Source organism: Zonotrichia albicollis, chromosome Z, assembly GCF_047830755.1.
Source record: "Zonotrichia albicollis isolate bZonAlb1 chromosome Z, bZonAlb1.hap1, whole genome shotgun sequence".
NCBI lineage: Eukaryota > Metazoa > Chordata > Aves > Passeriformes > Passerellidae > Zonotrichia > Zonotrichia albicollis.
The window spans coordinates 65,179,562-65,205,624 of NC_133860.1; the positions used below are offsets into that span (position 1 = coordinate 65,179,562).

Below are 26,063 nucleotides of genomic sequence, written 5' to 3' on the forward strand. Positions count from 1 at the left end.
TTCCTGCAGACAGTGGTCTGTGTCTTCCCTTGAGCTCGTGTGTGTATTCCCGGTCGGAGTGCGTGGGTCGGCGCTGCTGTTTTCCTTTGCGCTTCTCCGCGTGCTCCACAGGGGGGTAGCAGAAGGAAGGGGGAGGCCGATTGTAACCATTTCATGTACCCGCGTTTGCGCCGCCGGCTGTGGAAAGCTTTGTTAAAGAGGTGTTCGTAACCAAGACCACAGGGCCTCTCGCTGCTGAAAAGAAGCGCTTAATGAGCCAGCTAATACAGTGGTTGAACAGATGGGATCTCTACGAGTGTGAAAGTAAGAAAAAGCTGGAGTAAGAAACAGCTCTCTGTGTGTTGTGGCAGGAGGGGTTGTATGTTGGAGTCTGGAAGTTTTACTTGGAAAGTTTTCAGTCAGGATAATAAGTTATGTCACAAAGGTTCAGATTTTGAAGCAAATCAGTCATGGTTTCAGATTTTGAAGCAAATGAGTCATGATATGTATTCAACTTGAAAGTGATACAAACTTTGCAACAACTGATCACACTGAAGAAAAAAAAAGAGGCACTCTTTTTCTCTATGTGTGATACATGGTGACATAACTTTTAAGTTAATTAATTTCTAAGCTTTCTGTTGCGAAAAACTTGACAATAACAATTCAGTCCGAAGAGTTACAAGTGTTCTGAATTCCAGAAAGATCTTCACTTGATTGAAAATCTAATTATCCCTTGAGAGACAAAAGACAAGTTACTTTTCAATGATGAACTAGAAACAAGAAAAATCAGATGCATTTTTCTTAGCTGGAATATGCAATCACAGGCAAATAAAAACACAAATGGGATTTTAAATGGGAAAACTTAGATTTTGTTGAGTCAGCTCAAAAAACTAATTTTTTTTTTTTCCCCACCAAGTTTTGTTTCTTTTGGAGGTGTAATACCGTAGAGAAATGCCTGTGTCCTGGTTATGGCTATAGTAAAAATTTCCCCTCAGTCGCTGTTCCAGTGCTCTATTTTGGATTCTGAATGAGATTGGTGTTGATAACACACTGATATTTTGGGTTTTGCTGAGTCATGTTAATCCTAAATCAAGGACTTCTTTTTTCCCTGTCTCATGCTGTGCCAGGGAGGGAGTGGAGGGGGTACGCAAACAAAACTGAGAAGGAGCATAGCTGGGACAGGTGACCTAAACTGATTGAAGGGATATTCTACACCATGGAATGTCATGCCCACTATATAAACTGAGGGAGTTACCCAGAGGGTGACCATTCCGGATTTGGGGATAGGATCTGGCATTAGTCAGTGGGTGCAGAGCAATTGTATTGTGCATCGCTAGTTTTTCCCTTTTTTATTATTATTACATAATTTACCCTTGTTATAATGTTTTACTTTATTTTCAGTCATTAAGCTTTTCTTATATCAACATACAAGTTTTACTTTGATTCCACTCCCTGTTCCACCAGAGTGCAGGAGGAAAGAAGAGGGGTTTGAGCAAGTGACTGTGTGGTGCTTAACTTCCAGCTGGGCTAAAACTATGACAGCCTGATATTCAGTATGGTGGTTATATGTAAGACTTTTTGTCTATATAAACAAAAACCATTTGTTTTAATGGGCTTTCTACATGCATTTCTCACTCATTACAGGTATTCCCAAATAGTCTTAATTTATATATTGGAAATAAATGTTTAATGGCACATCTTTGTGCATTTTTTTCATAGCTTTTTCTAATTTGGTACTTAAAGAGGAGAATCATGGGGTAAGAAATTGGCAAGCTAAATACAGTTGTTTAAAATCAGGTATTTGAGATTTGCATTCTGGAAAAGTGTGGTGAGCATATTATGATTTGTTGATCTGTTGTCTATCCTCATCCTGAGAAGAAGATACATTTTGTAGCTTCCTGGTTAGTTTTTCAAGCATGCAGTTAAATGTGAATTGCAAGAAGACTAATATGTACTTTCTGTGTAAGATTGGAATTATTGGTGGAACTGGCCTGGATGATCCGGATATCTTAGAAGGAAGAACAGAAAAATATGTTGACACTCCTTATGGCAAGGTCTGTATAATCTTTTCATTTATTACTGAAAGTTTTTGCCAATTCTTAAGATGTTTGCATGCTTTAAGAATTTTCAGAGTGATAAATGAATGTATAAAGGAGGTGGCACAGCTGGCACCTGTATAAATGAATGTATAAAGGAGCTGGCACAACTGTTTTTATTTGCTATGTATTGTGGGATTCTTAGTTTGCAAAAACAATGTATTATTGCAAAGATTATGTGCAAAGGAGACTGTACCTTTTCTCATTGGTAGATTGGATGAATTTAGAAACTCACTGCTGAATTTGCAATCAAGGGATAAACCCTCTCTTTCAATTTTGTGCTGGTGCATGACATATATTATCTATCAGATTGGTTCCTGGACCAGGATTTTCTGAATTGCAGAAAACTCTCCTTTGAGGTATATGAGATACCATTTTCCCTGTAACTAATGAATTATGTCTTACATGCCAATGTAAGATCATGTTTGTACTCACATCATTTGAAAATTAAGCTCTGAAACGGTGTTTGTGAGGCTGGTACACCTAAACAATTCTCCTTTACATTGCTTCTGCCCTTTTCCTCAGCAGAAGGGAGAGGTGGCTGGGGCTGTTGCTCTATACACAGTGCTGGGTACATTTTGAAGGACAATTCCTGGCACAAGGCATTTATAGTACAACCAGGCGAGACAAAGGATGAGGGAGTTTTATAGGCAGGAAGCTGAGGGGTAGGGATGTTCTAGTTGTCACATGAAGCTCATAGAAGAACTGGATCATAGGAAATCATGTCATAGGACATGGGGAGTCTGGGTGCTTTATAATTGTCATTGGAATTATATCTTATGCAGTCTATCAGTGTATGCTGGTATACATACAAAAAAATCTTGTATCTGATAGCAAGTGCTATTTTGTGACTGGAAGCTTGCCAGAAAGCTCAGTGGTATGGTGTGTGCTTGAAAATCAAATCCATGCCTCCGCTCAAAAATGGTTTAAAATGGAGTATAAAGAGCAAGAGGAGTTTGTATCCACACCATTAGGAAGGGGAGTGTATTAAAGGAAGTGAAAACATAATCACAAGAATGCATTTGACTTTTCTATCCTCTTTCAGAATTAGTTAACAAATTGTAGTAGAATGAAGGGAAGGAACTTACCTCCTCTGTTTTCTTTACTCTGGCTTCCAAAAGTAGCCAGCTTTGGTCTGAAGGAGAATCCACTGGCTAAACCAAACCAGTTGCCATTGCATTTCCTGTTTCTTGAGAATCATGGATGTTCATGACAGCATGGATGTGTTTGGAGACTGCTGACAAAGCAGAAGTAATACTATGCTTATGGCAGATATAAACTGAAGCTTTCCTATGTAGAACAGATAGAACACTTCTCCCTCACAGGGTTCTGTTCAGATTAGAGTTAAGAGCACAGTGGCAGCACGGAATTTGAAGATCTGTTCTGTCACAGCATTGAGGTGTCACAGGATTTGGGGAATGCAAATTCTGCAGTGCAGTAAGTGGCCTACAGTAGGGTTCAGTGTTCCTGAGAAGAGTAGGAATACTTGCAGGATGGCTCCTGCACAAAGGAGTGAAATAATCTTCATTGGCCATGCAGCTTTGGTCAGTACAGAGGGCTTTTTTACTATTTTTTTTCTAACTAATAAATAGCTTATCTAGTGGTTTGGGGGTTTTTTCTGTGTTCTTCACAGAATGTAACATAAATAGCAAAAAAACAATGTTGGTGCCTATTGTGGATTGTGAGAGACCTTGATCAATTGACTGCCTGTGTCTGAGCCTGCATGTTACATATTTAGCATAGGCTGAACTTAAAAAATAAGAGCTCGTAAATATTTTTTCTCTTTGTGAGGGGGATGAGAATAGAACTGAGATACCATGGTATGAATCCAAGCCTGAATTTGAGATAATGTCCTGAGTTGAATTGGGACTGTTAACTGACCTAAATGGAGTCAGGACACAGTCAAAGAAGGACAGCACAGCCAAACAGGGAGGTTTTATCTTTTTACCTGTAATAGCCTGTCTTCCTTCTTTCTATAGATCTGAACCTCTGATAATCACGCCATTGACCTGATAGTTGTTTAATGTAGATTTCCTCCTGCATAGAATCACATTAACTTCAGCGACTAAATGCAGTTTGCAGTTCAGCAGCTGATGGATCAGCCTTAGTGTAAGATGTGCAGAGCTTATTCCACAAGTTACAGTTGCACAAAGTGCAATGGATTTTGGTTGAAATCCAATTAGTATTATTAATTAAAAGTAGGTGGATCAATATTCACTTACTTTGCTGCTGAGACTATTTAGTATTCAGGAAGGAGGTGTTACACAACCTACCACTCATTTTAGAGCTACATAGTTGAGGGGAATAGCTATTGCTGAATGCTAGAGGGCAGTTTTATTTTTTTCCAAGCGTGCCTGGAAAAGTTTAAAAGTTTGTATTTTGTTACTATTTTTTTCCTAAAGGTTTGTTTTGTTCTTGATTGTTACTGGAGTAAAACCAAACTGGGACTTTTCTGCCATAAAGATACTTTTTCATAGAGCTGTGAAATCAGTGAAGACATAATCTGCCTGAAATTTTAAGAAGTAAAGGGCTTAATTTAAATAAACTTCAGAACTTTGTGGCCTTTGATTTCCTGAGAAATAGACATGAAACATCAACCTATTTAGTTCAAGCAAAGCTAGGAAGAATGAGAATGAATGAATGTCAAGAGGAAATTGCAAGGCATAGTTACTAGAATGTATGTCTGTTTCCTTCTGTCATGTAAAAAATGCAAAGTGTATAATTCCACTTCACTTAAATTTTTAATTCTTAAGTTTCAAAACAAGGAAACTCGTGGCAAAAGATTTTTGACTGAAAAGCTTTCTGGGTAGATGTTCCTTGGCACCTTTGACATTTCACAGCAGCAAAATACATTTTTCTTTAATGAAAAAATGCTATTTTCTTTTCTTTTAAAGCATGAATAACAGCTTACTTTTTCTGTATAGAGAGTTCTTGAATTGTCTTCTGCTTTGGCCTTCTTGAATCCTAAGAATCATTTAACTACAAAATTTAGCATTGGGAATGTGGGAAATATGGAAAGGTTTAAAAGAAACTATTATGGCAATTTTTTGCTGTTCTGTATGTTGACATTGGTCCTCTATGATCTATCAAGTTACATTAGTAATAATGAAAATGCAAAACAAGGTTTTTTTAAAAAAACTAAGTATACTTACAGCTCTTAATATTCCAACTGTCTTTTCTCCTTGGCTTCCACCATTTTCAATGCATCAAAAATTTAGTATTCTATGGAAAATATCCGAAAAACTTTTGAGATTTTATCTCCAGATATGGAAAAAATTAGTCTCCTACAGGATAATAAATGCTGTTCCAAGCAATTTTATCTTCACCATTGAATTTTGAAGCTCCTAAAAGCTTTGGTCAGAATATATTTTCAGTTAGATTCTCTTCCTTTCTGGATGATAGATCTTGATTCTGAATCACCTTCCCTGGCGGGCAAGAGATCTTCCCACTCTAGAAAATTATTCTAGGGGCTCTGTGGTTTTTTTCTGGTCAGAAATATATCTGGCAAACAAAGCAGGGGGTAGTTCCACCTTTCAACTGAGTGATTTTTGCTTGCATCAGGAAAACCTGATGCATCAGGAAAACCTGACCATGTAACATAATACTTAATCTCTTGTTCTACCTCCCCAAAATAATTTACATTGTTTGGTACCTAAACTAGTTCACAGGTTGAGTGGAGGCTTGCAGAACCTCTGAAGTAATTTTTCATCATGAGTGTTCTGTATTCATTCTGTTTTCTGTTCCAACTAGCCTCTGAGAAGGGAGACCAAGGGAAAAATTAATTCTGTAGACAAGACATGAATGGTACTTCATGCATATTTACACTACAGACAAAGGGGATTTATTACGATTATTTGTTATTGTAGTAATTTGAGGTTAATTGCCCAGGGTTTTATTCTTCCTTTTCTGTTTTGGAACAAAGGGTATATCATACTTATATTTTGTGAAAAGAGGGAAGTAGTTAAAGACATATATGAATTTTTAATGTTTGAGAACTTTTTATTGGACCTTTTATTAAATCATCCTTTAAAAATACAGTATTAGCACTTTGATTTCAAATTGTACCATTGAAACTTTTTACTATTTTATCATCACTCCTGGCTGTGATCATGATAGTAGAAGAGAGGTACAGCACTTGGAAAGAAGTAGTGGGAGAAAGAAAGCAGAATGGAAGTATACATTAGCTATGTTACATGGTTAACATGTGGTTTGAAATGTCTGTTTCTGTAACTTTATGCAGGTATCGATAGTTGGTCCAGCTATTCAATCTCTTTACAAACAACATGGATGAAGGGATAGAATGAACCCTAAGCCAGTTTGCAGATGTTACAAAACTGGAGGAAGTGGCTGACACACCCGAAGGCTTTTCTGCCACTCAGAGGGACCTTAGTCTGGAGAAGTGGGCATATAGAAACCTAATGGAATTTAACAAGGACAAGTTTAGAATCCTGAACCTGGGGTTGAATTCCCACCTGGGGTGGGAATAACCCCAAGTACCAGCACAGTTGAGGGCTGACCTGCTGGAAAGCAGCTCTTGGGGAAGGACCTGGGGTGGTGGATGACAAGTTCACCCTTGCAGTCAGGAGGGCCAATGCTGTCTTGGGGTTCAGCAGCTAGAGTATGGCCAGCAGGTCAAGGGCTGTGATTCCCCTTCTGCCTGGCCCTGGTGAGGCTACATCTGGAGTGCTGGGTTGAGTTCTGGGCTCCTCGGTGCAAGAAATACCAGGAGCTACTGGAAAGGGTCTGGCAGAGCCATAGAAGTGATTCAGGGTCTGGAGCACCTCTCTTACGGGGAGAGACTGCAGAAGCTGGGCCTTCTTAGTCCAGGGAAGAAAAGACTGAGGGGATCTTGTCAGCACATATAAATATTTTAAAGGTCAGTGCCCAGCAGATGATACCAGACTCTTTTCAGTGGTGCTCAGTGACAGGATAAGCAGTAATGGCCATAAACTAAAACACAATATGAGTAAGAATTTCTTTACATTGAGGGTGGCAGAGCACTGGAACAGGCTGGCCAATGAGGTCATGGAGCCTTCCTTGCTGGAGACACTCAAAGCACCTGGATATATCCCTGTGTAACCTGCTCTAGGCGAGGCTGACTTAGCAGAAAGGCTGGACTAGCAGACCTCCATGGGTCTTTTCCAACCCTAACAATTCTGTGATTGTGTGATCTTTATTTAATGTCTTTTAATGAAGCATGATGCAGTATCTGCAATTCTTTTCTTAAAGTGTTCATCCATCATTTAGCTGTGCTCTCTTTGTTCCAAGTGTTTCTTTTTCTCTTCCTTCTTCTTCTTCTTCTTCTTCTTCTTCTCTTTTCTTCATTTTTCTAGAAATGCTGTGCCAGAAAGATACTCAGTAAATCATGTGGAAAACGTGCAGAATGCAAACATGTCTGTCAGACTGTTACACAACCATCCTGAAGCCTTTTGAAGTGCTAGGATATGAGCAGATAAGGAAGGAAACCCTGGCTACAGCAACTAGATTTTGAAGCCTGTGAATTTCAAAGCTGTTATGTTCTTTTTGCATCGTCAATGTATGCCAGAATTCAAGGGAGTTCTGTAATGGGAATGAATATCAAACTACCCTAAGTATTTCGAAAATGGGTATAAATTTAAATCTACCTCTTGGAATAAATTTTAATCTGTTACTTATAAAGCAAAGAGCCCAGTGTTTAGTTTGCTGGCCTTTTTAATGGGAGGCAAGAACTTTTGCTGGAAATCCTCTTTAGTTTTTAAGAGTATTTTTGTAGTCTTTTGGGGACTTAAGTTCCCAGTTTTAATAAATGCTTATTACTTAACACAGCAAATGTGTGTAAATGAAACAAAGTCCCAAGTGCTAATTTTTGTGGATCTTCCTTGTTATGGAATGTTGCAATGCAAGTTGCTGTGGCCAGTAGACAGCAAGGGTTTTGCCCTGTGTGAAATTTCGCTCTTAAAGCCATGTTTGTTTGAGAAGACTGTATGTGAGGTAAAGATTAAGCACTTAAATATCAATAGTTTAATATTAAATGGATATGTGAAAAAAAAAAGAAGAAGAAGTCAGGATAACTACTGTTCTAAGCATAAATTTTCTGGAATATTCAGTTTTTTAAAAAAGAAGTAATAAGTGTCTGCCAGAATTTCAACCCTGGTGATTGAGTAAGTTATGGTGCTTTAGAGAGCTTTCAAATGAATAATTACCAAAAAGAGCAGTGCAATAGGAAGTAGAAGATGATGGGATTTTTAGAAATGGGTATCTTTAACGTGGGACTCCTATATCACTTCACTGTCAACCTCTGCAAATTTTCAAGTGTATAATAAAATCAACAACTGTAAAATAAATGCTAATTGAAATCTTGCATCTAGCATTATAATTTTATTTCTTTTCTATCAAATACCTGGCAGCAGAATATTTGTAAATGCAAATGTGTGAGTCAAGACACTTGCAAACTTGTGATCAGTAAATAAACCATGGTATTGTTAGTAGCTGTTTTAACAAAAAGGAAAGCTGTGGCATAGCATATTTCAGATCCCTGAAGGCCAGGGGCAGAATGCAGCCATAGAGCAGTTAATTGTAATTATTTATTGTAATGGTGATTGATGACTTGGAGGCTGCCTCTCGTGGGCACAATGACCTGTCTCTGTTGCAAGGTACACATTCCAGCTGGACAGCTAAAATCAAAATGTTCAATTGTTCTGGCTGGTTGGTAGTCAGGAAGATTGTATTTTCTTGTTGGGTAGCAGTAAGAGAAATCCCTAGGATGAGAAAATACAACACTGCTTCTGCCACTTATGTACCAGAATTTCTCTGTTGTATCACCTTTCATTTCCCAAAAGCAAGACTCCCAGCAGCAAGGAAGAGCAAGTTTTTCAGGAAGGTGGGGTTGAGTGAGGGATGGGTTGGAACTCTTCACACCCTACTGCAAGCCCAGGTTAGAAAGGGGACAGAGAAGAGACAGGTGAGTGTTATGGAAAAGCACAGATTACATGGTTTTTATGTTGGAAGAGGGCTTTAGTAGAGAATGGCACCTATTTAGCAAAAAGAAACTGAAGTTTACAGGAAAGAGTGAGTCATGCTAACCAATTTGATGGTAACCTGTGCATGCTACTATTTTTGTGTTTGAAATACTCTTTTGATATGTTAGAAAGTATTACAGTTTCAAGCCCTAAAGTAAAGAGTTGCAATGTTAATTTTTGTCTGAATACAGAAAATTTGTGTAATTTTTGTGTAATTGTGTAACAGTAATCCTTCCTGTTTCAAGTTTGATCTTCCTGTTCCAGGCTGTTTTACTAACCAGTCATATCAAAATACAGGGCTGAGCTCAAGAAAACGTGAGAGTACAATGGTAACCAGTATTTTCTTCTGTAACTATTGTGGTTATTTTTAGGTGATAGTAAAGGTTTGTAATGTGTTTGTCAGACAGTAACTCATTCTTATGTGTTTGTCTTGCAGCCATCAGATGCTCTGATTTTGGGAAAGATCAAAAATGTGGACTGTGTGCTCTTGGCAAGGTAAATGAGCATTTTAAGTGTGTTTGTATTAAACATCTTAAAGTCTTCTCAGAATTTTTTCTTTTCATTAGGTGAACTGAATTTCTATGCTGACATGATCTTAACTCTGTATTGTTGCTGGCAAAGTCCAGCACAAGTTTGGGTTTTTTCTTAAGCAAGTTTGATGCTACAAGGACTGAGAGTATTAAAAATGCTGTCTAGGTTAGGTAAAAAAAATCTAGTGGTAGGTATTACCCCAGTAAGAATGGCGGCCTGCAGGGCCACCTGCTCTGATGGGGGATAGGTGATGCTAATAACCTTATTAATTAGTTCATCTGCTCACTATGTTTGCAGATTTCCTTTGTGAAATAGAGAAAATGTTAGCTTCCAGATTAACTATGTCTCTGGTACCACAGTAAACTCTCCAAATCATTCCCTGAGGTTACTATTGCTGTTACTATTATTGCTTAGGAGACTGCATCCCCTGCAGTTCTCCCTCCCTATATAATTTTTATTCAGACATTTTTACTATACTTGAAGAGACTCTGGAAGCAGGATCTGCAGATGAGTGAATAGAAATTTCCCACTGGTTTAACTTTGGATGTCTGGGACCAACATGCTATTGAATTAAATGTAAGAATACTAACACAGTTCATGGCACCTGGTCAGAATGGTCAGAGCAGGTGCTGATGACAGCGTCTCTCAGCAGGCCAAGTCAAGTTTATTAGTCAAGCACAGGATCCATCCAGGGAGTCCAGGCAGGAATCTTAGGAGGTAAGAGACAAGGCTGTAGTGTGTGTCTAAAGCCCATCCTGCTCTGGAGGCAAAGTACAGATAGGTCTGAAGGCTGTGGGGCAGACTGAGCTGGGGGCTGACACACTGTGATGTAGCTCAGGCCAGGGGTGAGGACTGGGGCCTGAGCTTGGAGGCAGGAGCAGCCAGGCTCACAGGCATCAGCAGTTTGTGTGGAGGCCCAGGCTGAGACTGGCCGGGGCACGTAGGACCCAGTGGTGCACTCAGGGCCCTGATTCTTTTCATTCCAGTGTTTTTCCATTAAAGCTGCTGACTGCTAGCCATCTCTGTGACACTTCTGTCTGTGGTTTTATTTTTCTTATCTTTCATGGACTTTGCTCATGTATTTTATTACACCTGGACAACATTTTTCTCATTTTCTCAAATGAACTGCTAAGTCAAGTTCTTGTTGCTGTACTGTTGCAAGCTAGACCTTGGATGACAGATGTCTGAACAACTTGGCTGTGGTTTACCTTCTCCCTGGGATTTATGACCATTCATATGGAAAACTCCTGAGTTTACTTTTAGGGCTAAGGTACCTGCAACATTTTTTTTTGTGTTTTGGCTTCTGAATCAGATTGGAAAAGAAAAGGCATAAGAAGATTATGACATCAACTGCAATAAAGCAATAGATCTGTGTGCCATTGGCCTCAGAAAGGCTAATGACAACATGGGAATCCTGACTGACAGTGCTTCATCATGTTGTGTGTAGTTCCTGAATGATCAAATTCTTAATGCTTTTTGGCCTTTGAAAAAAATCAGTTGAGAAATTAAGTTCCTTCTTTTCTCTTACATGGTTGAAAATAATTTTCTAATGTGTTTAATCATGTAAATTATGTGCTTCTGTAGCAAAGACAGTGATAGCACAAAAGCTTGTGCTTATAAGACCAAGTATTTCCTGTCTTGGTGAAAAAGAATACTGCAGCAGTGTGAAGTCATACTTTTAATTTATGAAAGCTGTCAGATCACTTAAAGATCAAAGAGAAAAATGTGATGATTCTACTGTTTTCTTTGGAAAGATGACAGATTAGAACACAATGTTCTGTGATGTGCTGCTCTTTGTGTAGGAGAATACAAGCAATGCTTACAGGCAGAATATTCGTGAAGGTGCATATAAATCTTCCCTGTAGTGTTTGGAAAAGGGGTTTCAGAATCTATGGAACTGAAGAGAAAATTCAGAGAAAAGAGGATTCAGAGAAAAATGCTCATTTTATTCTTGAGGCTGCTGAAATATATTTGAATTATATTTTTAAGGTTATTTTCATCACAATCTTGAACTTAAAGTTTTGCATATAAAAAAAAAATTATATCACTGCTTCTTAAATTGAATTCCAGGAGAAATTCAATACATTTAGGAAAGCAAAATATAGCAGAAGTAGCAGAAATGGGCAGTTCCACTTCCAATATTGTTAGGGGAAATAGGTTTCCTGAAATTCTCCTTACTTGGAAGAAGGAAGGCAATTTGAGTCTGATTTATTTTACTGTCTTACTTTGTGTATCTTTGCAGACATGGAAGGCATCATACAATTATGCCATCAAACGTCAATTACCGTGCCAATATCTGGGCATTGAAAGAAGAAAATTGTTCCCATGTATTGGTGACTACTGCCTGTGGCTCATTACGAGAGGAAATACAACCTGGTGATCTTGTCATAATTGACCAGTTCATTGACAGGTGAGTAAGAAGGAGGAAAAAGAGGAGAAATGGGGTTACTCCATATAATAGCATGTTCATCTTAAATTAAGTTTTTTGTAAAATAAGATGATAGCCCCAGCTCTTCTGTCAAAAAGCAAGATTCATTCAAGAAAATATGATAGGAAATGGGAATGTGATTATAAGAAGTTCTGTTCTAACAGACACAGAAGTACTAGGCTTTGAAGAATGGCCATAAATGAGCTAAAGTGTAGCTCTGTGGGAAGACTGTTCAGAAGTAAAAGATGTCTTCTGTTGTCAGATGTGGGAGAGAAACATGAATAAAAGCACAGGCCATTCCAAGCTTTATGAAGTATCTGAAAAGAGATGGAGTAGTACAAGAAAGCATAGTAGGAGTCAGCTAGGTAAATATATGTCATAATAGTGAGGTCCTGCAGAAGAGAGATAAATGCAGCGCAACAGCGAAAACGAGGAGGTTGTTTTAAAACAAGAATAGATGCTTACATATCTTATTTGTTAAGAAACATAAGGAAGTAAATTTGTTTCCAAAAGTCTCCGTACACCAGCTGGTCTATCCTTTTTGATCATTGACTAGAAAAATTCAAGCAAAGCTAGGGGCAAAATAAAATTACATTTAAAGATCACCAGCAACACCAATAATTCAGAGATCTGGTTGCACATTTTAAAGGTAAATTTACTTTTAATACTTGGAGGAGTATTATATCTTGAAGTCTTATTTTGTAATTCCACATAGTTTGAAGTATTTAAAATGGCTTATGCAGCTTCATTGGGCATTTGTGGTGCTGTATTTAATTGCCAACTGAACATGTAGACCTAGATTGTTCCCCACTGCAGTAGGGATAGCACTGCAGTGCTATTCAAATTTTCACTTACCTACTTTTTTTTTGCATGTGTAACTGAAATGCTTTTTTTCTTGTAAGAGTAGGTTTTAGGTACAGTGTATCTAAATTACTAAGTAGCCTGCAGGGGCAAGCCCCACATAAAATGCTTCCTGTTATACTAGAGTGAATTTAGGGGTGAATATGAGATATATAGCTGACAATACTTTTTTTTTTTTTTTAGTATTGGTACTGATTTACGTAGGAAAGATGTTAAACAGACTTGGGGACATGGTTTGCATGATTGTGAGTCAAGCACCAGTTATTTTGACTGCATTATCACCTGGCAGACTCCTGCGTAAGTGACAGGAGTCTCTGTTTGCCATTGGTGAACCACACCTGGAGTACTGTATCCAGTTATGAGCTCTACACTGCAATTTGGACATGGACATTGTAGAGAGAGCCCAACAGCAGATTGTAAAGATGCTAAAGGACTGGAGCATCTCTCCTAAGAGGAGAGTGAAGTGAGGAAGTGGGACTTCCCACTGAGGAAGTGGGACTGTTCAGCCTGGAGAAGACTAGACTCAAGGTGAATATCATTGATGTGTAGAAATACCTGAAGGAAGGGTGCATAGAAGAAGCCAAGCTCTGCCCAGCAGCACCCAGGATCAGAGGCAGTAGGAACAGACTGAAACACAGGAGATTCCCTCTGAGCCTCAGTGAACACTTTTTACTGAAGGTGACTGAGTACTGGCATAGGTTGCCCAGAGAGGTGACAGTCTCCATCCTTGGAGATACTCAAAGCCATCTAGGTATGGACCAGGACAACCCATTCTATGTGGACCTCCAGAGGCTACTTATGCCCTCAGTTGTTCTGTTTTCATTTAAGGTTTATTCAGATGGTCACCAGTAGTAATGGTGTAGCCTATTTATGAGCAGTGTTTTGTATGGGCAAGTAAGTTTCTGTTTTGATGTGGGCAAGTGGAAACTTGTTCCGACTTGTTTAATGGCATCAGGAAACCAGAAAGCTTCTCAGAAAAGCATGTGAAAATGTTTCTGTGTGGAAAATTATGTGTAATACGAATATTTAAATAATTCCCAACATGCAGTTTAATTCAGAAAACTGATACATTGTATTAATGTGTCTCTTTTGACAGCTGAATTTCTGTGTCAAGTCTTTTTCTCATAATGTTCTCTGCCAGGGGGTGTTAGACTGCCAGGTCTTTGCAGATCGGGTCTGCATTTAGTCCTTCACAGCAGTCCAAGAGTGATTGCATTATATAAGTCACTATGCAAACAGTCCTACTGATTGGAAGATATTTTCATGGAACAGAATATTTTAGTTGCCCACCGAAGTCTGAAAATACTGAATTTTTCTGAAATACCTTCTAATGGAAGACCAGGGTCATGCAAACAATGTTAAAAGTCTTGGAAAGATGGTACTGGTTAAATTTGCAGAAACAATCAGTTATTTCTCTTAAAAGGTACTCTGGCTTCTATATGGTGGTTAACCCATGCCAGGCAGTATACATAGGAAGTCATGGTCTAGGTGGCAAGGCTTTACTCAGGCCACCATTAAAACAGTGCCTTCTGGTGTCCAAATACCTTTTAGTGTCTGTCTCTCTATATATATATTGTCAATAGGGAGAATTCCTATTCTCAGTTCTCCTTATAGGTGTGAAGCAGAAAGAAGGAATAGTGAATAGAAATTGAAGAAGAGCTAGAACTCAGCAAAAAACTGTTGGCAGCTACTGTAATTTGCTCTCCTTGGGCATGTGCACCATGAAATTAATGACAGGATTGCAATATAAGAGCTTGTGTAGAACTTCTGCCTAGCACAGATTTGATTTTCAGCGTGAAACACTGAATAGGTGTAATTAGAACTGTGTAAGATTTCCAAACTTTTGAGAGCCTAATTCTGCAGGCCATTACCTCACCTAGTGTTTGATTCCATATATAGTCTCTGCTTCCTTGATACTTATTATTTTGTGTATTTAAACAATAAAATATACATATTATTAAATAAATACAAAAATACGTCTTGCTTCCAAATCCAGAAATAACCACTTGCTACTATAGGCTGCAAAAGCTGTTCTCTTCTCTAAAAAGGTACTTTAAAAATATAGGATAATTATTTTCCACCTTTGACTCCTGTTAGTTAATTGCAGTGCCGTTAGTCAGCTGATGACATCAGGCTAATTTGGGGCTTTAGAATACTTTCTGTTTGGTTTGCTGCTGATATTTGCTGGGAAGAGAAGAGCTAGACAGGAACTACTTACTTGAATGACTGAACTCAGTTGGGGAGATGCAGAAAATAGCTTCTTGTAACAGCTGCCAGTTTTATTGTTTCAGTTCTCTGTGTCACAAACGCAACTGCAATTACTGCAACATTGTCACACCTTTAAATTTTTTTGTAAAATTTTCTTTCAGCGTCCTTGAAGGTGCAGAGCATACTGAGATTGCTTTTCATGCGCTTATGCCAGTCTGAATTTACATTTTGTTCTTTAATTACCAGTAGTTTGATAATTCAACCCTACTGGATGAAGAATGAAGTTGATGATGGAAATGATAGAGGTTCTCTTTGTCACAGATGGAAATGACTGGTTTGTTCATTTGCTTGGGTTGTATTTTGCTTCCTAGAATCAGTCACAGTCAGAATTGCCAGAAAATCCTGTGTTACTGTGATAAAACCAAAATGAAGGAGCAAAAGCCACCTTATTGTCAGATTAAAAGTGTAACTGTTGCTGCAGGTACAGGGGCTAAATGGGGTTTAATTTCCAGGTGGGTTTAAACTACAACAGATGGAGAAGAGAAATTATCTAAGTGAAACACAGGTGGTCTATGGCTCAAAGCATTTATAGGTCGTATTGTTGTTGCTTAGTCCCGTGCAGCTTGTATGAACGATGCTAAACATAGTTGGATTTCTTTATGAAGCCATGTAATGGTGTTGCTGTTCTCTTCAAAGAACACAGAGTATCTGAAAGTCAGATACTAATATTTCTGCATATGAAATCTTTCCTTGGGCTTTTCTGATTGAAAGTGCCTGGCTAACAGCATCTGAAATACCATAATGCAGGAAATGGATTGTGGCTTTTACCATTTCCTCCAACTCTGAATAATTAATTAGCAGACAAAATAGAAAAGTGGGGAAAATTGCATATATTCTATTTGCAGTGTTTCAGAATCCCATAAAGGAAGAACTAATTTTAGTGTTTCAACTGATTTTAACAGCTGTACATTTTCCAGATGTTTTTAATTTGTCTGTTTCTTGTTTTATAATCTCATTCTTAAGAATTGGTGGTTGGCAGTACTTTGCATTCTTAATGCATCCTATTGATGCATTTTTGATGGATTTTTTTTGTCCAAACCTACTCTTAACATATAAATTGTATTTAAAATCTTCTTTTAAATATTTCCTAGTGAATTTACTGGGGACCTGTTATAAAAAGTATTACCAGCAGATACTTTGTATTTCAACTGCAGATTGAATTTGGCTATTGTCTTTATTTTCTGCTGTAAAGCACAGTAGGGAAGAAGGGAGTGTCTGAGAAAATTATTCCAGATGGTTTGCACCATCCAGTTGGGTGGATTAGCTTGAGGCAGTGCTTTTGAGGGTAAAGTGGTAGTGGGTAGCAGTTCCATGTGTTCCAAAATGGCATGCTGAATTGTAATTTTAATTTTTGAACATTTCAATCCATTGAAAGAAGAGAAAAAAAGGATTCTTTTACTTGGAAGCTGGCATTGCAGTTGTGTGTGATCTGAGAATGAGGTTTTCAGAACATCCTGTTCCAAGGCTTTTTCTAGTTGAATTCATACTTCCATCATACTAGAAGCTGTTTCTGTAAATTCCTGTCCTTTGGGATGTAGGAATGCAGTGATACAAACAAGTTCTATTTTGACTGGCCTTGTGGTAGTTGAGATTTTATTCCTTCCCTTTCTTAAAGATTACTAATATGTTTTCCCAGAGGTTACATCCTGACTAATAAATTAGCTGGTTGTTTTGCAGTAGAATCGCATCACAGTAGGGGTGTTTATGTCATTTAGGAACAAATCAGAGTTTCACTGTCTTGGTTAACAAAAGATTTTAATAATGAATTGACAATGGACTAGTGGAGTAACAGTTTTATAGTCTCCAGCTCAATTCTCAAAGGTCTGTACAGAGGCAGAGCAGGATTACAGGTGGTCATAATATCATCCTGTTTTTTCATTCCCCTTCCAGGGATGCTGTTTTTTGGTTTGTATCAATTTGTTGCTTTCTCTTTTTGTTTTCTCTAAGCAAGTTTTCTGCTTTTCTAGGACAACTAAAAGACATTGTACTTTATACGATGGGCAGCATTCCACTCTCTCAGGAGTATGTCATATTCCAATGGCTGAGCCTTTCTGCACCAAAACCAGAGAGGTTAGTGAATTCTGTAATAGTGTTAAGAAATGTTGTTTTATGGCACTTATTTGTGATATATTAGTCTAATTGTGCATTCTTAGAAGGCAGAGGCAATATGTACCTCTTTATCCTGTTTCTCAGATACATCGTGGTATTAAGGATGAATGTAACATTTAGAAAGCATGGGAAGTAAAAGATCTCGTGTCTGTCTTCCTAAGTCAGTTGGCAACATATATTCCTACAATCTTAATAACAGGACAAAAGATTTTTATTTTAATCAAGTAACCAGCTAAGAAAGCAATGAAGTGAACAAAGCAGTTAGAATTAGAAATTAGTTCCATTTTTTTCTGAATAAAGATGAACCTATGGTAATGACACTCTACATACTCAGATATTTAAACAAGTAATGCTTTCACATTCACAAAAATAGCAGTATTAGCATTTGTACTTTTGTGTATTGTAGAGGTGGGTGGTGGTGGAGAGTCAAGGCTTAGGATGTTAAGCATTGAAACAAGCCAAATTGTATTAGCCATTTATTCTTAGTTGTTGCTCTCAGTTGCGTCACTTTTCAGACTACAGAGTGTGAAACACTTCTCTTTTTTTCAGCACCTTTATAAACTTCTGGAAGGAGTGTGTCTGATTAAATATGTCACCTTAGTGTATTCCTAGAGTTGAGGAAAAAGGAAAGTGGAAATTGAACTGCGTATTTTGGGGTGTTGTGGAATGCTCTGATCAGTAGCTGCAAGGAGGTACATTCTTCAGAGGAACACGAGTACTTGCAGAATCAGTCATGGTCATCTAAGAGACCTGCTGTCTGCAATCAAGACAAAGCTAATTGTGAAGCAGGTGGCACAAATAACCAGAGCATGTACAAACATTTGGACTACTGAGCTATTCTGCTTTTGTCACCAGTTCTCTTCAGTGTCATGTGCTTTTTTTGTTAATTGACCATGCTGGTTTAGACATATCCACTTTGGGAATCAAGGTGTTTTACAATGACCTAAAGATATTCTAAGTCTCATGAAGAAACAAAGCACTGCATATTATACATGTGCATGTTTTTGCCCTTCTTTCAATGAGCAGCAAATTATGCAAAATACTTTGCATTTTTCTTGCAAAAAGAGCCTAGCTACATGCTCTTAGCAAAGATTAGTTGGTATTTAGTTGCTTTCTACTGCAAGCATGATGTCATATCACAGCAGATGCAAGGAGTTTATTAAGAAATGGATTAAAAAGTGTTATTACTTTGGTGATTGGCAGTACTTCACATTGTCCTTTTTTTAAAAAAGCAAGCACTCATACATAAGACATTTCCTGAGACTGCAGGAAGCAGTTTTCTTTCAGTTGTTAACTAGCTAGAGATGTTATTTGGGTTTTTCATTTTTTGAAAAGCCAGCAAAGAAATGTGCCTTTTCAAACTGAGAAAAAACATTTAGGTACTTCCCAGTCTCACATGTGATCATTATCTCGTTAGTTTGTGCATTCTGATCAGCCTGAGAGATGCTTTAAAGAACATGTGGGTTTGAGCTCTTTGTGAGACTGAGAAGGAGTATTTTCACTTCATTAGAAAATATCAGATAAAAGTGATGTAAATTTTTTCCTGAAACTGTGTCTGCAAATTGTTGAGATAATTTCAGCCCAGTTTATCCCAGTTCAAAGGAATTTCATAGGTAAGTGCAGTAATAATAAAAAAGCCAAAATAATGAATGTAATATGTTTAAGGAATTTTGCAGCAAAATATCTGAAACCTTCATATGTTGCATTTATGCAAGTACATTAAAATTATCTGGTTTAGTTGGTTTATGCACTGTAAGTTAAATGAGAATCTAAATGGAGTTTTACCTTTTTCTCTCAGAAGTTTTGAATAATATAGGGTATTTTGGGTATTGCTGCTTTTAGAAACTGAGGCTCAGTACAACATCCTATAGGCAGTAAAGTTGGAACTTCTTAAAGAGTTTCAGAAAGATACTGTGGCTCACCTGTGGTTATGTCATATCAGTTGGTCAGTTGGTTTATTAACAATGTAATTAACTAGCGTTCTTCTAATATATTTAGAATTCATATCTTCAGAATTAATAGCGTCAATAAATCTAAATATTAGGTGTGATTATTACTAGATCAACTTACAGCACAGAATGATTCACAGACTATTAAGGGGTTGTAAAGGACCTTGAAGATTATGTAGCTCTAGCTGCCACTGCCATGTGCAGGGGTACCTTCCACTAGAACAAGTTTCTTAAGGCCTTATCCAACCATGCTTGAACATTCCCAGTATTGCGGCATCCACAGCCTCCTTGGGCAACCTGTCCCAGTGTCTCACCACTGTCACATAAAAAATGTCTTCCTGAAATCTAATCTGAATTTCCCCTCTTTCAGCTTGTGGCTGTTATCCTTGTCTTATCACTACAGTTCCTGACAAGGAGTCCCTCTCCACCTCCCTGTAGAACCCTTCAGATACTGGAAGGTTGCTATGAGGTTTCCCCACAGCCTTCTCTTCTCCAGGCCCAAATTTCTCAGCCTGTCTTCATAGGGGAGGTGTTCCACTGCTCTTACCATTTCGAGACCCTCCTCTGAATTTGTTTAAACAGTTCCAAGTCTTTCTTACAGTAAGGACCCCAGAGCTGGATGCAATGTTCCAGTAGGATCAGCTACTGGAGCAGAGCAGAGGAGCAGAATCCTCTCCATCACCCTGCTGTCCACACTGCTCTGGATGCAGCCCAGGATCCTATTGCCTTTCTGGTCTCTAGAGTGCTCATGGCTGGGTCATGTTGAGTTTTTCATCAGCCATCACCCTCAAGTCCTTCTCAGCAGGACTGCTCTCAATCACTTCATCCAAGTTGCACGTGTGTCACGTATTGCCACCCAGGTACAGTGGAGACTTACCTGTTTACACACATCTGCAGTGGCAGATGCAGGTGGTCCAGCTTTATTTTGTTGTGCTGCTCCATAAAATCACTGCTCTATGCAATCTACTGATCCACTTGCCAGGGACGAGGCACCCCACAGGGTCATGTAACACACTGGAGCTCTTGTTGCTTGTTGCATCTGTTTGTTTTGAATGAAGGTTCTCAAAATGTTTTGCGGGGAAGCTGCTCCACAGTCATGATGCCAAGTTGCATCTAGTGGTGTCAGACTAGGTTTTTCACTGCTGCTGTGTTATGAAGGGCTCTCCTGGCCTACCACAATTTTTGGAAGTGCTTTTGCTTTCTTTTCTATATTTTACTTTTTTTTTTGGTGGCATTTTAAATAGATGGCATCATAGTTCCTCTCACTTTCCTGCTCAGACAGTGATTGGCTTCCTAGTCCCATGTATCTAGGCCAGTATCCTCTTATTCTAACTGTATCAACTGGCATTATCCAGGCTGATTACCGAGAGAGAAAGTCAGGATTATTCTGCCATATATGAGGGCCTTGTTAGAACTAAAAAAGCTGATGGGAGGTTGACTTGTTTTGAAAGGCAGATGTCTACTAGGGAAGGCAGGAGCCTCCCTTGGAATGGAGAATGTAAACCCTTTCCCTTTGAATTATTATAATTTTGAGAATAAGGGGCTCTCAGGTGAAAGAAATGGGAATAGGAATTACAGTTCATTACTGGTGGGTAATAAAGCAAACAAACAACAATGACTACAGCATTAACACAAACAGGGCCCAGTCCCGGCCTGCTCGGCCGCGGCGCTTTCCCTCTGCTGCAGTTCCGGGCTCGGCCGGCAGGGGCGCTGCTGCTCCCGGGGACGGGGCGGGGGCGGTGCCTCCCCCGCGCCTGCAGGGGGCGCTGTGGCGATGGCGGCTCGGCCCGGACGGGCAGTGATGGGGCAGAGGCCTCGCTCCACAAACCCCATGGCACCGATCCCGGGGCCCAGCGGGACTCTCAGGAGCATCGAGCCCACAGCAGAAGAAGCAGGACCGAGCTGGGCTCTGGCGTCAGCAGCGAATTGCCTTCCCGAAGCAGCAGTTCGGACCATCCTGCTCTGAAGCTACAGAGTAAAGTCGCAGAGCAGGAGAGCTAGCAGCTACCCCAGCCCTGCTTTACCTGCTCCACTCCCCTGAGCCTGTTCTTTTGTTTTTCTTCAGCACCCTGTTTTTTCCTTAAGTACTCAATTGTTACAGTTTCCTAGCAACTTATGGGGAAAATTGTGTAAGTAAAAAAGGAGGAAAAGGAAGGAAACCTAACCCCTAACAGACTACATGCTATATGTCCAGTCTGCAGCTCTGCCACTGGAGGGGGAAAACATGGTAATAATTTCTGTACAGATTCCCAGGGTACTCTTTGAATTATGTGCTTGTAAAGTCTTACTTTCAAAATATAAATTTCTTACTACTGTTTTCACTGTCTCCACCATGTGATAACGTAGTGCTCAGTAGAATGCTTTTTACCTGCAGTTCTGTCTGCAATGTAGGCACAATCTAAATGTATAAAAAATTCTGTTTCCCAGTCTTCTTGGTCTGCATTGAAAGCAGTAATCCAATTGATACTAATAAAATCAGATGAGTTCAAGTTAATCCCTGTTGGTAGGACTATTAATTTTTCTTGTTGGGTGAGGAAAGCAAAACTCATCTTTGGTTTTGGACAGCTGTAACTCTGTATAAAGTTAACTTCTTTTCTGTGCAAGTTTGTGATGGAATGCAAAGGCAGTGCGTGAAGGGAGTTATTTCCTTTCTTCAACATTGGCATGTTTTGCAGGTTCTTATTGAGACTGCCAAGAAGCTGGGCCTCCAGTGTCACTCCAAGGGGACAATGATCACAATTGAAGGCCCACGTTTTAGCTCTCGAGCAGAAAGCTGTGTTTTTCGCAGTTGGGGAGCCGATGTTATCAACATGACTACAGTGCCTGAAGTGATTCTTGCAAAGGAAGCTGGAATGAGTTATGCTAGTATTGCCATGGCAACAGATTATGACTGCTGGAAGGAGCATGAAGAAGCTGTGAGTGAAACTTTTTTCCTCTGGTGTTGACCTGAGGAATTTGAATGAGAATGTGTAGATTTTGATCAGAGGTGACATACTATACTAAATCTGTCCTTAATTATGTTAGAATCCTTGAGTTATTCTTGATGAATTATTGTGAAAGTAAAAATAGAGTCAGTTGTTGCTATTACATTCATTTTCATGAACCTGCCTCACTACTAGCAAACCTTTTGTTTCCTATTGTCTCAATCAGGGGGTATGTAAGTATGAAGCTCATGAATTCTGTGTGCCTTGTCTTCTTTGTGGCTGTGATTGGTCTGGTGATTTTACTTTTGCAACTCTGTACAAAACAATGTGTATGCTTTATTTGTATTTGTTGACAATACACAACTATAAACCATAAACATACAGAGGAAAAATCATTTGCACTATCTAAAAAGACTGATATTCTAAAGCTTCACTTTTACATTTCTGAGTTAAATTTATTTGTGTGTTTAAAATGTGTGCCATCAAAATGGAGACACACCACTCAGTTGTATTGTATTTCTAGGTTTCAGTGGATAAAGTTTTAAAGACACTGAAAGGGAATGCAAATAAGGCTACAAGCATACTCCTTTCTGCCATACCTCAGATAGGCTCCATGGAATGGACCAGCACCCTGCACACTCTGAAAGTAAGTACACGATTGAGGCTGATAAGTACCAGGGACAGTGTATGTGTGTGCACAGGTGTATGTTACAGGATGTTTTTGCTTAAATCAGAATGTTTCAGAGTAAATGTTTCAAGAAACCAAATACATTCAAGAAGGGCGGACAGATTCTGCATGATTCTTGCAAGTTTTGTTGTCAAGATCTAGCTTCAGTTTTACAAGAAGTTTTGGAAAAGGTTAAAAAAAACAGATAGCTATATATGGTTGATGAAGTGAGACATCAACCATAAGATGTTCATAAAATACAAATAAATGAGATACACAGTAAGATACAAATAAATGTGAGTATCCAAATGAAACCCTGATCTTGGATCTTAGCACAAGGAAGAATCAACTGGAAGAAACTGAACCAAACCAAAAATATTATGCACACTTTAATATGTAGAACAGGAAGAGTCTTAAGACATATGGGTAATAATGAATTTGGAATTACTAGAATTGTGTTCTCTGTAGGTTTTAAGTCCAAGGTACATGAAAAAAATATGGAAAAGAAAAACATTTCAAAATATATTGACAAGGGGGTTCTTAAGGAGAATTTTTCTTAGACAAGGTTTACTTGTGTTTTTTATCATCTGTATTTCACAGGCATACTCAAGATTCATTTGTGGATATAACAAAGTGGGGGGGAAACAATGTGAAGACAGTTGGGGTGTCTATTCAGCTTCTTGGTGAGCTTTTTTTGGCTGGATTGAGATAAGGCCCAGGAGGGATCATTCATCAAATACTGTCACGAACAAAACAGGCTCAGCTTAGACATATTAATTGAATTTATTACTACCATAATCAGAGCAGGATAATTCCACCCCTGGCTTCTATGAATATTTAAGAATTATGATCAAAATTACACTCAACATATAACACTTAGCTAGAACAACAAAAAACTACTAAACTAAACAGAAGAAAAAAATTGCTACACTTAATCTAAGGTACAGTCATTACACAGAACCAAAAAGACAAATTGCACAAAAAATCTACCCCTAGATTTTCATTATAACTACAATACAAATTTCCTACTATCATTCTACCTCATTTTGTGATTTAATACTTGTTTTGTCTGTTATTTCTCCCAATTAATGTCATTATCTCAAAGTCCTCATGTTTGCCTACATTCTTCACCAAAAATGTTGCAATTTTGACACTGGCCAAATGCCAGTGCACCCATGAAAAATCATTCACTCATGCTTCTCTGCTATAGTTGAGCAGAGGAGGGGGAAAGAAAAAGAAGTTAAAAGGCTCGCGGGGTGAGATAAGGATTAGGAATAAACACTCTAAAGGCAAAACAGAGTCAAAACTTTAAAAGAAATAAAGAAAAAATTAACAGAATTAAAAGAGGTTAATGAGAACAAAAACCTTTAGAACACCTTTCGTGCCCTCCCCCAACCCTTCTTTCCTTCCCACCAACAGCAAAGAGAGACTAAACATGGAGTTTTAGTTTTAGAGTTTGTCACCTCTAAAAATCTTCAGTTTGCTTAGGGAGGGGTCTCTTTTGCCATGCCACCCTGTAGACCCTTGCTACCAAAACCAGGCCAATGTGTCAAACCCAGTATGTCATATCAGTGATTCTCATCTAGTTTAGTCAATGTCATGAAGGGAAGGCATATTCAGTAAAATGCACCTCAGGCACTTCTTAAACATAAAATGACCAGGTCAGGTTTGTAGAATTCTAACCCAAATTCTTGAAATTAGTCTTTTGCCAATTCTTTACTGAAAAACCTACTTTTCTTTATGAGTCCCTGAATTATCTTTATGAATTTTCCTCACCTGGTTATCTGAAACAGTTATTTTAATGTTCCCTCTGTACATATGAGAGAGGTAACTGACATTTTCCTTTCCCTTTTGCGTTCGTTAGGAAGTTGTATCATTGGATGGTGTCCTGGTTTAGGACAAATTAGGGGAAATCTCCAAGAGGGAGCCCCCCAGAACAAAACAAACCTCCAACCACCCCTCCCCCACCACCGGGTTCGGGAAGGAATTTCTCGGAGGAGCAAAGTGGAAAACAAAACCTATTTATTTACAAGTAACAAAAGAACACTCCCCAACACAAGAAAAGAAAAAGGGACCAGACTGTGTTGTGGAGGGCGCCGAATCTTCTCTAGCAGGCTTCGGGTGTCCTGGAGCTCGCAGGTCAGAATCCGGAGCCGGTCCAGTATCTTCAGGGGAGGGTAAGAAAGAGAGAGAGAGAACAAAAGAAAAAGGAAAAAAAAAACAGCGCAAAAGCAAAAAGCAAGCAAGCAAGCAAGCAAGCAAGCAGCTAGCAAAGCCAAGCAGCAAAAGCCAAAAGTGCCTGGTCACACCCCCCCCCCCCCTCTCTTCCCCATCCCGCCACAGCCAGACTGCCGGGGGGGGGGGTGGGGGAAAAGGCACAGCTGCCAGACATAACACACGATATTGGGATAAAGGCTGTCACCCCACGACACTCCACCCCTTATCCCATATCGTGAACATACAATAAAAAACATTCATTTCACTTACTCACACCTTTTGACACTTACGCATTCCTCTCATCTTACTTGCTCAAACCTTTGACACTTACAGTTTCCTTCTGTCTCACATTCAACAAACAATGACAGTCATATATGAGTCTCATCCCACAATCAGGTCTCCCTGAGGTACACACCGTGTTGTTCCATCTTTCTGCATTATCCACCATGTATTACCTGGTCCTTGAGCAAAGACAATCCCACGGATGGGTTTGTCTGTACTCGAGGCAGGGTTGATCCATACTGTCTTTCCCAACAAACCTCTGACATGGGCCACTGGGGCTTTATCCCCATCTACTATATTAAGGAGCTCAGACTGAGCAGGACCCGCTCGGTTGGTGGAACCTCGAGTGTTAACTAACCAGGTAGCCTTTGCCAAATGCTGCTCCCAGTTTTTTAAAGACCCCCCTCCCAATGCCTTTAAGGTGGTTTTTAACAATCCATTGTACCTTTCCACCTTCCCTGCAGCTGGTGCATGATAGGGGATATGGTATACCCACTCGATGCCATGTTCCCTAGCCCAAGTATTAATAAGATTGTTTTTAAAATGAGTTCCATTATCCGACTCAATTCTTTCGGGAGTACCGTGCCTCCAAAGGACCTGCTTCTCAAGGCCCAAGATAGTGTTACGGGCTGTAGCATGGGACACAGGGTAGGTTTCCAACCATCCTGTGGTGGCTTCTACCATGGTTAGTACATAGCGCTTGACCTGGCGTGTCTGGGGCAGTGTGATGTAATCAATCTGCCAGGCCTCCCCG

General features: G+C 39.2%; 1 protein-coding gene across 2 annotated transcripts in view; it reads left to right on the forward strand.

Annotated features, from left to right (window-relative positions):
* MTAP (methylthioadenosine phosphorylase) overlaps nucleotides 1–26,063 on the forward strand; it is a 38,855-nt gene that overhangs the window by 3,157 nt on the left and 9,635 nt on the right. For both annotated transcript variants that reach the window (XM_074532561.1, XM_074532562.1), the window contains exons 2-7: nucleotides 1,947–2,033; nucleotides 9,510–9,568; nucleotides 11,847–12,014; nucleotides 17,129–17,231; nucleotides 21,895–22,134; nucleotides 22,667–22,789. In XM_074532561.1, the coding sequence (XP_074388662.1) occupies nucleotides 1,947–2,033; nucleotides 9,510–9,568; nucleotides 11,847–12,014; nucleotides 17,129–17,231; nucleotides 21,895–22,134; nucleotides 22,667–22,789 (780 nt within the window). The remainder of the gene's footprint in view (nucleotides 1–1,946; nucleotides 2,034–9,509; nucleotides 9,569–11,846; nucleotides 12,015–17,128; nucleotides 17,232–21,894; nucleotides 22,135–22,666; nucleotides 22,790–26,063) is intronic.